Here is a 14,034-nt window from a genome sequence, read left to right on the forward strand (position 1 = left end):
CAAGCAGTTTATAGTAAAAGTTACCAAAAAAGAATCTTGTGCTTTACCCCCAAAATAACAGTTGGGAATATGCCCTGAAAGAGGTATTTTTTAAAAAGCTATCTGTTCATCTGATCAACACAATAATAAACCACAAGTCCAAAAGAATGAAGATGAAAGATACCACTCAATTCTTGACAGTGAGGCGGTAAACTTTGAAATGCAGAGTGAGACATACGTTTTCAGAAATAGCTAATGTGGGAATTTATTTTGCTGGACTATGTGGTTATGTATTGAGAGTTTTACTTTTCATTTTTTAAAAATTTGCCCAATGGGGGAGAGAGATTAATTTTTTTAGACTGTGCTTATTAGGAAAAAGCCATCTTTCAGAGATTTTTAAAGCAACATTATTTATAATTCATTAGATTGTGAACTCCTCGAGAGGGAAGATTGTCTTTTGCCTTTCTTTGTATCCCTAGCACTTAGCATAGTGCCTGACACATAATAGTCACTTAACAAATATTTATTGAATATTTGAAAAAAAAATCCAAAAAGTGGAAGGAAGTAGAGTAATGTTTATATAAATTGTGTTACACTAAATAAATGAAATTATGTAATGCAATTAAGAAAAACAAGTATGAAAGAGAAATTCCATTTAAAGTTACTGTAGACACCATAAAATATTTGGGAGTCTATCTGCCAAGACAAACCCAGGGCTTATATAAACATAAGTACAAAATACTTTTCACACAAAGTCAGATTTAAATAAATGGAAAAATATCAGTTGTTCATGGTTAGGGAGAGCTAATATAATAAAAATGACAATTTTACCTAAATTAATTTATTTATTCAGCACCATACCAATAGAACTACCAAAAAATTATTTTACAGAGCTTGATAAAATAATAACAAAATTCATCTGGAAGAACAAGAGGTCTAGAATATCTAAGGGAATTAATGAAAAGAAATGCTAGGGAAGTTGGCCTGGCCATACCAGATATTAAATTGTACTATAAAGCAACAGTAATCAAAACTACCTGGTACTGGCTAAGAAACAGAGGCATGGATCAGTGCAATAGGTTAGGTATACAAGATGCAGTAGTCAACGACTATAGCAATCTTCTCTTTGATAAACCCAAAGAATCCAGCTTCTGGGCTAAGGATTCACTATTTCACAAAAACTGCTGGGAAAATTGGAAAATGGTAGGGCACAAACTGGGCATAGACCAATATCTTACACCATATACCAAAATAAAGTCAAAATGGGTTCATGATTTAGGAATAAAGGCTGATACTATAAGCAATTTGGGAGAGCAAGGAATAGTTTACCTATCAGATTTCTGGGAAAGCAAAGAATTCATGACACAACAAGAAATAGAGAGCACTGCAAAATGCAAAATGGATAATTTTGATTGTGTTAAATTGAAAAGTTTTTGTATAAAAAAAGCCAAAGCAACAAAGATTAGGAGGGAAGGAGAAAATTGGGAGAAAATCTTTATAACCAGTATCTCTGATAAAGGCCTCATCTCTAAAATATACAGGGAACTGAGCCAAATGTATAGGAATACAAGTCATTCCCCAATTGAGAAATGGTCAAAGGATATGAAGGGGCAGTTTTCAGAAGAAGAAATTAAAGATATCTATAGCATATGAAAACATGCTCTAAATCACTATTGATTAGAGAAATGCGAATCAAAACAACTCTTAGGTACCACATCTCTCCTGTCAGATTGGCTAAAATGACAAAACAGGAAAATGATAAATGTTGGAGAGGATGTGGGAAAATTGGAACACTGTTACATTGCTGGTGGAGTTGTAAACTGACTCAGCCACTCTGGAGAGCAATTTGGAACTATGCCCAAAGGGCTATTCCTTTGACCCGGCAATACCACTTCTAGGGTTGTATGCCAAAGAGATCACACAAGTGGGAAAAGGACCCATAAGTACAAAAATATTTATAGCAGATCTTTTTGTAGTAGCAAAGAATTGGAAATCAAGGGGATGCCCATCAATTGGGGAATGGCTGAACAAGTTGTGGTACATGAATGTAATGGAATACTATTGTGCTATAAGAAATGGGCAAGGTGTAGACTTCATAATAACCTGGAAAGACCTACTTGATATGATGCTGAGTGAGCGGAGCAGAGCCAGGAGAACATTATACACCACCACAGATATATGGATTCTGTGACTACTAACCCTGATAGACTTTGCTCTTCTCAGCAATACAAGGTGCAAAGACAACTCCAAAGGACTCATGATGGAGAATACTATCTATATTCAGAGAAAAGACTGTGGAGTCTGAATGCAGATTGAGGCAAAATATTTGCTCTCCTTTTTTGTTTTGTTTCTCTTTTGTTTTTGTTTTTTGTTTTTTAGTTCTGTTTCCTCTTTCTCATGATTCATTCCATTGGTCATAATTCTTCCTTACAACTTGACTGTTGTATAAATAAGTTTAATGCGAAGTTATACGTAGAAGATATATCGGATTCCATGCCATCTTGGGGAGGGGTAGGGGAAGAAAATCTGGAACTCAAAATTATGTGGAACTGAGTGTTGTAAACTAAACAAAAATCTTAATTAAAAAAATAAATGATGATCTTGCTTTTTAAAAAAAAGAAAAAGAAAAAAAACAAGTATGAAGAAAACAAAAAATCAGAAAGCTTCCTGTGAACTAATGTGAAAAGGAAAAGCAGAACCTGAAGAGCAGAGACCCCACAGGAAAAGGGAGAGAGAAGGAAGAGACAAATAATCTTAACGGACTCTTAAAGGGAAAACTAATGTAAAGATCAATGCTATGCATGAAAATTAATTTATTTAATTATAACTAATTAATATAATAGTTGCAAAGCAAATTTTTTTTATTTTAAATGAAATCAGTTCATTTCCAGTTTTGTATTCCCAGTGCCAAGCATGAGGCCTGGCATGTAACAGACACTTGATTTTGTCAGCCTCCACAGAGGTTGTTTTAAGACAGACAAATGCAAGTAGGTTGTGTCCACATTTTCATTTCTCTTGCAAGCTGGTGATATGCATTGCATGGGAGTTACAGCCCAGAACTGGCTCGACTTGGGGGTTGGGGGTACCAGTTTATATACCTTTTCAACAGAGGCTGATATCTTCCCAGCATCATTTTACCTCCGGACAGAGGAAATACCTGTTCTGTCAGACCACCTCCCAACCATACCAGACCACTTCCAGCCTTGGGCACCTAGGCAGAAGAATTGAACACAACAGAGCTTCCTTCCATGCCTTTGATTAAATCAATTGAGGCTTCGGTTGGGCGCTGGGGGTTGACCAGGATAAAACTCATTGCAATCTCATTATCAGTAATGTCCTTCTGAAGAGTTTTGGGAGAAGGGAGCTGGGATTGGGGGATGGGGGGAGAAGCTCTGGGTCTCCAAGATACTGATTACTAAGAAAAATCATTTTTCATGGTTTCTAATAAATTACCAAAGATTTAAAGAAAAAAGAGTAAACCCTCCAGCAATGTCCTCTCTGTGGATCTCAGCAGCACATTTTAAAATTCCGTATTTACCACCAATGTGTCTGTACCCTTTTCCTTCATTATCCATCTGGGGACCTTCTGGGAATATAAACTAAATTCATTTAGTAAGGGACTCCTGTTCCTTAAAAACATAGACTCCCAAATCCAACACAGATGTGCCTTTGGTTACGCTAGCCCAATATCTATAGCTCCCAATTAGTTGGCCAGTTGTCAGCTTTGGAAGACGTTATTTACATGATTACAGAAGGTCCAAGTTGGACCATGATTTAGTCCAATCTGCAGCTGAAAAAATATAACCTTCACAACACGCTCAACAAGGGGTAGTGCCATTGTGCTTGAAGACTCCTAGTCATGGGGAATTCACTGTGGGCCACAGCAGCCCACTGAGCTTTGGGACAGCTCCAGAGTCAAGGAGTTCTGTGATATCAAGCCTCAAGCTTCTGCCCTAGGTTTGTTCTCTGAGACCAAACAGAGCAAGGCTTGTCTTTCCTCCATTTGTGGGACAGGCAGTGCATTTAAAGTTGAAGAACATGGGTTTAAATCCCAATCCTGCTACTTACTATCTATGTGGCATTGGGCAAGTACCTTTCCGTCCCTGGACCTCAGTTTTCTCCTCTGTAAAATGAGCAGATTTGATTCAATGTCCTCCCTGAGATCCCAGCTGTTCAGTCGTGTCTGACTTTCCATGACCCTATTTGAGGTTTTCTTGGCAATGATACTAGAGCGGTTTGCCATTCCCTTCTCCAGGTCATCTGACATTTGAGGAAACTGAGGTAAACAGTGAAATGACTTGCCCAGGGTCACAGAGCTAGTAAGTGACTGAGGGCAGATTTGAACTCAGGAAAATAAGTCTCCCTGATCCCAGGCCTAGAACTCTAACCACTCTAAATATATGGCCCTAGGAAATATTTGAAGACAATAATTATGTCATTTCTTGTGCTGTTTTTTCATCATTCATCAATGCTCATGAGGTTGAAGCTCTTCATCATTGTGGTTGCCCTCCTCCCCAGCCTCTCAGTGGCCCCTAGAACCAAGTGTGATGTTCTAGAAAGGGTCTGACCAGGGGGGAGGGCAATGGCACCACCCATCACCTGCCTGGTTCTGGAGGTGAGTAACCCTTTACTAAACTATTCACTGTCAATTTCCCAGGGCACAGGGACCCTTCATGCATTTTTGCTTATTCCTTTATTCCTGTTTTTAGTGATATCTTTCTTTCTCTTTGTGCATTTTAAAAATAGGCTATAACTTAACCAAATCCATCACGTTAATTCTTCAGAAACACATCTATTGTACAAATCAGGGCCCTCCAGTCATGCATTAGAAAACCAAATGTCAACAATCTTTTGAATTGTCCAGGGTTTGAGTCTATCTGGATCACTGCCTTCCTTTTGGTGAGTAACTACAAGTCACTAGCCGACATTTATACAGCTCTGTATGATTACACAGCAACTTCATGAAAAAGATAGAATCAAAAAACCGTGGGCTCGGAAAAGGAGGTGGGCCAGTTAAATAACAGAGAAGCAGCCCAGGGGCCCTTACGGTGGTGCCCATGGAATATCAAAAGGCCCCGAAAAAGGCCTCCAGTGGGTGAAGTAGACGTGCCCTGGAGATCTGACAGGATGTAACGGCCACGCGTCACACAGAATGAAAATGTGTCACTGAGATCGGGGATCTGTAAAGTACCGATGCACATCTTATTGGGTCCTCATAATTAATAGAGTCCCCGTTTTCAAGATGAGATAAGTGAGGGTCAGAAAGATCTGACTTGCAAAAGGTCACACCGAATTATAGAATCATAGAAATGTGGAGTTAAAGACAAGTCCAACACATGCCCCAAAAAGAATCCTCAGCACAGCATCCCCAATAAGTGGTCATCCAGCCTCTCGTGGAAGACGTCCAATGAGGGGGAATCTACTGCCTCACTGTCAATTCCCCTCTTGGATTGTTCCCATTGTTAGGAAGCCTTTGGTGACAGAAGCCTAGATCTGCCCCTTTGTGACTTGTTCCTAGTTCCAACCTTGGGGCCTGACGGAGCAAATCAAAATTCTCTTCCATGTAATAGATGAACCTTTTTAAATACTTGCAGCTCCCACATCCCCCTGAATGTGTTCTCCAGGCTGAACTACCCCACCCCCTTCAATCAATCCCAATAGCCTCTGGATCCCGCACTCCAATGCCCTTCCTAAAGTCTGGTGCCTAGAGCTGATCACAATACTCAAGGTGTGGGCTGAGCAGGACATTGAACACCCAGAACGTCTCCTCCTTACTCCTTACTCCTGGAAGCCATGTCACTTGGGCACTGAGGTGTCCAAGATCGCCTTAGCTTTCTTGGCCATTGTATCAGACTATGGACTCATGCTGAGCTTGTGGCCCATTAAGAGTCTCATAGCTGGTGAGCAGAGAAGCTGGGACTATGATCTAGGGTCCATGGACAGCTGATTCAGAGCTCTGTTGACTTCCATGCTGCCCTGACTGATCAAGGGCAAGAATACGCTGGAGCTTTGGAATTGCTGTGATGAGCTGGGCTGCCCTGCAACCACAGGACGTGTCACTGAGACCCTCTGAGCCTTGGTTCTAGGTGCCACCTTCCTGCCCTCATCCCCAGGACCAGGGCTGAAGCGAGTGCGCCAGCCTGCCTCAAATCACACTCGCAGAATTAGTTAGCCAAGCTCACTGGAACAGCTCTCTTGAACTGAGAGGTGGAATCAGAGGCCCAAGAAATATGAAGTGAGATGGAGTAGCATGAGGCGCTTCACCCTGGAGGCATGCCAGGAAGATGGAAGCATGGAAGAGGGATCATATCATGGGAGGACCTGAAGGAGGTTTAGAATAGACTGTCAGAGCTTCAAGGGGACTTAGGAAGTAGAATGGCAGAGCTGAATGGAAGCTTAGAACACGGGACTGAATGTTGGGGCTGAGAGGGAACTTAGAACATAGAACACAAGGTAAGAACTAAGAGGAAGCTTAGAACAGAGAACCAAATGTTGAATATGAGAGGGAGCTTAGAACATAGAACAGAAATCAGAGCTGAGAAGGAGCTTAGAACATAGAACTGAGTGTTAGAGATGAGAGGGAGCTTAGAACAGAGAACTCAATGATGATGCCAAAGAGAAGCTTAGAACATAGAAAAGAATGTAAGAACTAAGAGGAAGCTTAGAACATAGAACCAAATGTTGCAGATGAGAGGCAGCTTAGGACATAGAACAGAAAGAGTTGAGAAGGAGCTTAGAACATAGAACTGAATGTTAGAGATGAGAGGGAACTTAGAACAGAGAACTCAACATTGATGCTAAGATGAAGCTTTGAACATAGAACAGACTGTAAGAGCTAAGTGGGAGCTTGGAACATAAAACTGAATGTTAGGGTCGAAAGGGAGCCTAGAACATAGAACAGAATGTCAGTGCAAAGAGGGGACTTAGAATATAGAATAGACTGTTGGAACTGAGAACCTTTAAGTTTAGAACATTAGAGCTAGGGGGAGTGGGAGATAATAGAACTTGGAATCATATAGTCCAACACCATCCTTTTATAAGTGGGAAAACCAGCCCAGAGAGGGGATATGACCAGCCTCAGGGCTCATAGTGAATTGGCAGCAGAGCTTGAATGGTATCTTAGATCCCCTGTGACCTGGGAAGCATCTTCATGCTTTCTCTGCCTATACCAGCCACACATCTTCCTCTAAACATGCAAATAAACCTGAATTCACAGCATGTTAGAGCTGGAAAAGGAAACTGAGGCCCAGAGGAGAGATTAGTGACTAATCTCACAGCAAATTCATATTTCCAGGTTCAGCAATCCCTGCTCTTTGCACTAAGCTAAGTCTGTGACTGGGCAACACTACCCCCCCCCCCCCCGCCAACACACAAACACAAACACACACACACATACACGAGCATGCGTGAGCACACACACACACACACACACACACACACACACACACAGTGGGGCACAGCCCTGGCCTTTGGACAATGCTGTCTCCCCTCTGCCCTGCCCCCAAAGCCAGGAATGAGACTTCCCACACACTGCAAGTGAAAGATCAAAGATTCAGTTCTGGAAAAGAGAGACATCGCCACCTCTAAAATCAGAGCAGGGCAGAAAAGCCGTTTTCTCCACCTTTCCATCCCCTTCCTTTCCCCCCTTCCATCTCCTCCTTGGCCTCAGGCTCAGCTCCCAGAAACACTTCTTCCTTTTTCATCAGGTACTGAAATGGCTCTTTACCCGTCAAGGTGAGCTGGGACCTAGGGCTTCAGAACTTGCTAATTATCCTCTCTGAGCCTCAGTTTCCCTCTGTGTAAAAGGGAGGGGCCAGACTAGGAGGGGCCTTCAAGAAGGTCTGGTGGTGGTGGGCGCCAGTTTAATTAAACTGAACAGATGGCCTGGAAGGTCCCTCCCATTTTTGATATGACGATGCCTCTGTAATCCCACACTTGCCCTGATCGATTTCTACACCAAGCTCTCAGTTAATTTTAAGTCTCTATGAAGTGATTTTGAAGAGACCCATCAGCACAGTGGGATTAACCAGGTCCAGATGAGGCTCATCAGATCTCCAGACACTTGGCAAAGGTTTGAGAGGCTGGCTTGCTGAGAGGCAGTGGGATGTTGTGAAAAGACCCCCCGGATTGATCTTGACCAAAGCCGTGGGCCTGTTTCCTGTCTTTAGAATGACAGCATCTTTAATATGAGAGAGTGCACCAGAGGACCACCAAGCTTCCTTCCAGCTCACTTTTACCCCCTTCCAAGCCCCTAAAGACAGGTCCTCCATAAGGCACAGATTCTCAGCTTCCTAGGCCCTCCCACACTTCTTCTCTGGGGCCATTCTTCTCCTCTCCTCCCTTTTGATTCAGCTGCTCCTCCCCCAAGCTGAGTCCTCCCTCCCCCACCCCTCCAGCCACCCCCCCTTGCCGCATCCAAATGGCGCAGATGCTCCTTCCAAAAACAGGAGAAGAGAAATGGAGAGACATAAGAGGTGCTGATTACCTGGGGTAGGACAGCAGCCACCATCAGTGAGACCAAAGGGACATTCAGCACCTCTCCAGAGGCAGCCGAGGAGATCACTGCCACATGAACCCCCTGAACTCCTCACCCCACCCCAAGAGCCTCCACCCCAGGGCTAAGGAGTTTCACCACTACTGGTCATGGAAAATCCATCTGACTTCCTCTTGTGTCATGGAAAGTCTCAGAGACAGGAGGGCAGGAAATGCCCAGGAGGGACATGGGGTCTGATGAGGCACCGATACAGGTTTGGGGAGGCAGCAGGGAGCCAGGCCCGAGGCGACAGAGAGGGCGGGGACGGTGCATGTGGAAAATTCACTGACATCCCACCTTCCCCATCTTGTCTCTGCTGCCAACTCACTGTCTGGCCTGGGCCAAGGCCCTCCCCTGGCCTGGGCCTCAGTTTCCTGTTCTGTAAAATGAGGAGTGGCCCTAGATGCCTCCAAAATCCTCCTCTCAGTCTGAATCCTATGCACCTGATCCTGTGAAGTAGAGGAAAAGGACAGAACAGAAAGAAAGAGAGGGAGGAAAGAGAGAAGAAGAAGAGGGATGGAAGAGGAAGATGGAGGTAGAGAAGCAGGAAAAGCTGAAGAAAGGAGACGACTCGGGGGAGGCGAGATGACAAGGTGCACCAACTGTGTGTCCTTGGACAGGTCCTTTACCCATTCTGGCCTCAATGGTCTCTTCTGTAAAATGAGGGGACTAGACTCCAGCTGAGATTTTTCAAGTATACTATTGGCAATTTCTGTGGTAAAATAAATAAATGAACAGAAAGAAAGAGAGAGAGAAAGAGAGAGAGAGAGAGAGAGAGAGAGAGAGAGAGAGAGAGAGAGAGAGAGAGAAAAGAAAGAAAAAAAGAAAGAAAGGAAAGAAAGAAAAGAAAGAGAAAGAAAGAAAGAAAAAGAAAGAAAGAAAAGAAAGAAAGAAAGAAAAAGAAAGAATGCTCCACCACCTTAGGCCATGGCCTCTGTCCCTCCCAATTATGTGTTGGGAAAGGAGGCAGACTGGGGGACAACTAGATAAGGAGGACTGACCAGGTACCATTCCCTGGACCAGGGGTGGGGAACCTTCACCCTCAAGGCCACATGACTGAATCCAAACTTCATAGAACAAATCCCCTTCAAAAAAGGAGTTGTTCTGCAAAACTTAGACTTGATCAAAGGGCCATATCTGAGGACCTAGCAGGCCACATGTGGCGTTGAGGCTGAAGGTTCCCCATCCCTGAGCCTGGATTCTTCTTGCTCTTTAGAGGCCTGTAGAGTACCCTGTGCCTCAAAGCTGCCCTCCAACTTCTCCCTAGCTTCACCTGTGACCTGAAGGAGCCCTCTCTGTCTTTATTAGAGTCACTCTGAACACAGAATGGGGGATGTCAGAGCTGGAAGGGACCTAGAACCTAGAATGTTGGAATGTAGCATCTGGCTAGAAGCTCCTGGAAGGCAGACGTTTTCATTTTTATTTCGGTATTACCTTCATATTGGCAAAGTGGTTGGCAGACGACGAGATAATAGCGATGATGATGATGATGGTGATGATGGTGATGATGGTGATGGTGGTGATGGTGATGATGGTGATGGTGATGATGGTGATGGTGGTGATGGTGATGATGGTGATGGTGATGATGGTGGTGATGATGATGGTGATGGTGATGATGGTGATGGTGATGATGGTGATGATGGTGATGATGGTGATGGTGATGATGGTGATGGTGATGATGGTGATGATGATGATGATGATGATGATGGTGATGATGGTGATGGTGATGATGGTGATGATGGTGATGGTGATGATGGTGATGATGATGATGGTGATGGTGGTGATGGTGATGATGATGATGGTGATGACGGTGATGATGGTGATGATGATGGTGATGGTGATGACGGTGATGATGGTGATGATGGTGATGGTGATGACGGTGATGATGGTGATGATGGTGATGGTGATGACGGTGATGATGGTGCTAAACAGCATTTACACGGCACTTCAAGGTTTGTGACACACTTTATACATTTTAATTCATTTTATCACAACAACCCTGTGAGGTAGGTGCTATTTTACAGATGAGGAAACTGAGGTACAGTTTCCCAGGATTCCACCTCTGTAACCCTGACCCTTAATGTGCTCTGAGGCAGGATTCCTGACTCCAAGTTCTGAGCTGTATACACAGTACCACCTAATCACCTTAATCAATGCTCATTGATCAATTGGTTGGTTGGGTAGATGTCAGGAAGAGCCTTTAGAACATAGAATACAGTATGTCAGAGCTAGAGAGGTCATTAGAACACAGAACATGGAGTGCTAAAGCTGAAAGTATCTTTAGAACATCAGAACCAGAAGGAGCCTCAGAGTCTACATACCCAGTTCTCCCCTTAATCCAGAGCTGGCTTCGCAGTGCTATAGGAAGGGCACTGCTGAGTCTGGGCACTTGGGTTCCACTCTTAATAATGAAATTCATTACCAATGTGACTTTGATAGCATAATTTCTCCCCTCTGAGCCTCATTTTACTCACCTGTAAAATGGGGGTGTTAATCCCCAAGGAGTTACTGTGAGTAAACCTCTTAAAGAGCTAGAGTACAGGGCAGCTAGGTGGCACAGAGTTCAAATCCGGCCTCAGACACTTAACACTTAATAGCTGTGTGACCTTGGGCAAGTCACTTAACCCCAATTGCCTTCCCTTCTCCCCTCCAAAAAAAAAGAGCTAGAGTAATTAGAGCCTCCTCTAATTAGAATTTCTAATCCTAGAGGCCAGCTTCTCTACCTCCATCTTCACCTCTTCCTCTCCTCCCTTTCTTTCTCTCCTCTCCTCTTCCCTCTAATTAGAGCCTCCCCACCCTGCAGCTCCACCAACAAGCTCATGACGATCTCTGGGTCTTCTCAACAAAAGCCTGTTGACCTAATTTCATTCCTGGCTCCCTGTTCCCTGCAGGACCCAACACAAAATCTTCTCTTTGGTGTTTAAAGCCTTTCACCTCCTGGCTTCTCCCAGGCTTCTGACACTGATGCCCCTCTAGGGCACTTTCTTGGTCCTCGATGGTTTCGCAGAGCCGGCTTTCCTGCTGTTGCTCATATGTGTCTTTTCTCCCATGCCTGGATTGCTCTCCCTCCTCATTTCTGCCTCTTAGGTTTCCTAGCTCCCTTCGAGACAGTTCTAATCCCACCTTCTGCAAGGCATGTTCTTGGTGTCCTGCCCCGCCCCCCCCCCCCCCCACTTAACACCTTAGAGCCTACTTTCCATCATGCTGTATTACAAATTGTATGTAATTTGTAATTGCTGTCTCCCCTATTAGAATGGAAACTCCCTGAGGGCAGGTCCCTTCCCCCCTTTTTCTTTGTGTTTAGCACACTGCCTGACACATTGTTACTTAATAAATAATTGTGGGCAGACTGACAACCATTTCATTTTACAGAGAAGGAAACTGCGCGCCCAGCCCAGAAAAGTTAGTTTGTTGCCCAAGGGCCTGAGTGTCAGAGGAGTGAATCTGAACTCAGATCCATTGATTCTAAATGAAGATTTCTTTCCCCTTGGTGCCTCCCTTTACTACGCGGGGGCCCCAGCCCCTGTCCCGGGTGCCGCCTAGGACTCCTCCCTCCCCAGCCCTGAGACCCTGCCGTCTCTGCACAGACAACAAGGGGATTGTTTCCTGTTTCCCCTGAAGGGCAAAAAGCCTCAAACACCAGCCACATGAGGGAGATAGGAAGTAAATACAGACAGAGAAAAGCGTGTGTGAACCAAGCAGCAGGCACACAGCAGCAAACGCATCACGTCGCATCAGCCATGTTGATGGAAACAATGCAATCTTTACTCTCATGGGGACCCTCAAACCCTCCCTAGGTGTTCTGGCAATTGGCCATGACCCACCGACTGCCTGACCCCCCAGGAAGCCATCTGGAGGTGAAGATGGGAGGATGCAGATGAAGCCCCCTCCTAGGAGCAGTGAACACTAGGACAGGTCCCTGGGTGGGACCACAGGATCTCGGCGAGAATGTCCCAAGTCCCTGGTCCCCCATGCACACAACTACTCCTCTGGGGGTTGGGGCCAAACAGAGACCCCAATCAGGCTCAAGGCTCGCCAAACTAACATTGGTCTAGGGGTCCCCCAGATCCTCTGCCCCACTGCTCCCATCCCAGGATGGGGCCTGAGCAAGGTCAAAGTTGGCATCCACAAGCAGCTCAGAGAGCAGGGGAGTAGGCAGGCAGCCCCCACGAACTGCCGCCAGGAAAGGAAGCCAGCAGAGAGCATGCTGGTCTGCTCCATCACTCGGTGCTGGGGAGGGTGGTTTAGTTTGGAGGAAGTTGGCAGTTCAGTCTTCAAATACCAGTGACGCAGAGCCCCGTGATACCACACCCCCCATCCTCCTCCTTCCCCCTGGGGAACAGAGCCACCAAGGACCAGACACCTTGCCCACAGGTCACCACAGGTGGGGGAAGCATCCTGCCCATGGGACTCTGCTGGTCACCGCTGACTCTACTATGCCTGCTAGGGACACTGGGTGAGTTTTTCCTTTGGGGGAGCTTCTGAGCCGGTGGGATACCCTGGAGCAATATTGCAAGGTTAGAATAGGTGTGGCTTGGCACAAGTTCTGGGCTTTGGATTCTTGGCCTGGCACATCCTTCTTTGGGGGAACTTCATATCCTTTGGGCCGGTGAATGTGGGGGTCAGGAGGGGGCGTGTTTCAATGAAAGACAGCAAATACCAGCTGAGCGTCTTACTATCAGATTTGTGTGACCAAAGGCAAGTCACTTACCCTTTGAGGGGGCCTCAGTCTCCCCATCTTTAAGATGAAGGGGCTGCACCCTAAACTCAATCAGAGCTCTTAATCCTACGAAAAGGGGTGAAGCAAAGAGCAGGGAAATGGAATCAGAGGACAGTGTGGATCACAGCTCTGTCATTCACTACCTGTGTAATTTGGGCAGGTCATTCACCTCTCAAGGCCTTGGTTTCCCCATCTGTAAAAGAAGGAGCTTGGGTCCACCGGTTCCCTCCAAGTCTAAGCTTCTGATTATCTCATCTAGCTTGGATGGGGAGGTTGAGGGCTCCTAGGGCTCCATGTGCTCCCCATCTTCTCTCCCGCCCCAGCCCCACCCCAATATCCACCCTAATATCAGTGGGCCGCGTTCCTAACGGCTGCCCACTAAGCCTTCCTTGCTACAATTCCCTTTAACTATTTGCTTTCTGTCTGTCCTCATGGGGAGAAGGGAGATTCCTGCAGTTATACTTGCTCATCCCCTTTTCTACTGGACGCTGGAGATGCCCAACTCCACTGCAGATGGGTGGAGGCCTGGACAGTAGCTAGAACTTAACGGATGCCCAGGATGCCAAGAACCATACTTGTCAAGGCAGCTCTCCAGCTTGGGCTGAGCCGGGGGGGCATTTCTGGGAATCGCAAACCAGGCCACCAAGCAGAGTTTCCCAGGATTTGGGAAAATGCAGAGCACATAGTAGGAGGGGACAGCATGGAACCAGTGCTGAGACTGAAGCCGGAGGACCCAGGGTTCAAATCCCAGCTCTACTACTCACTCCCTGTATGAGTTGGAGCAGATATTTCCTCCTCGGGA

At 45.5% G+C, this 14,034-nt stretch overlaps 1 protein-coding gene across 2 annotated transcripts in view; it reads left to right on the forward strand.

Annotated features, from left to right (window-relative positions):
- The first annotated feature begins 12,843 nt into the window (after nt 1-12,843).
- The window catches only part of CD5 (CD5 molecule), a 35,940-nt gene continuing 34,749 nt past the window's right edge, over nt 12,844-14,034 (forward strand). For both annotated transcript variants that reach the window (XM_036763306.1, XM_036763307.1), the window contains exon 1: nt 12,844-12,968. In XM_036763306.1, the coding sequence (XP_036619201.1) occupies nt 12,917-12,968 (52 nt within the window). In that variant the 5' untranslated portion in view covers nt 12,844-12,916. The remainder of the gene's footprint in view (nt 12,969-14,034) is intronic.

This window comes from Trichosurus vulpecula, chromosome 6 (genome assembly GCF_011100635.1).
Source record: "Trichosurus vulpecula isolate mTriVul1 chromosome 6, mTriVul1.pri, whole genome shotgun sequence".
Lineage (NCBI taxonomy): Eukaryota > Metazoa > Chordata > Mammalia > Diprotodontia > Phalangeridae > Trichosurus > Trichosurus vulpecula.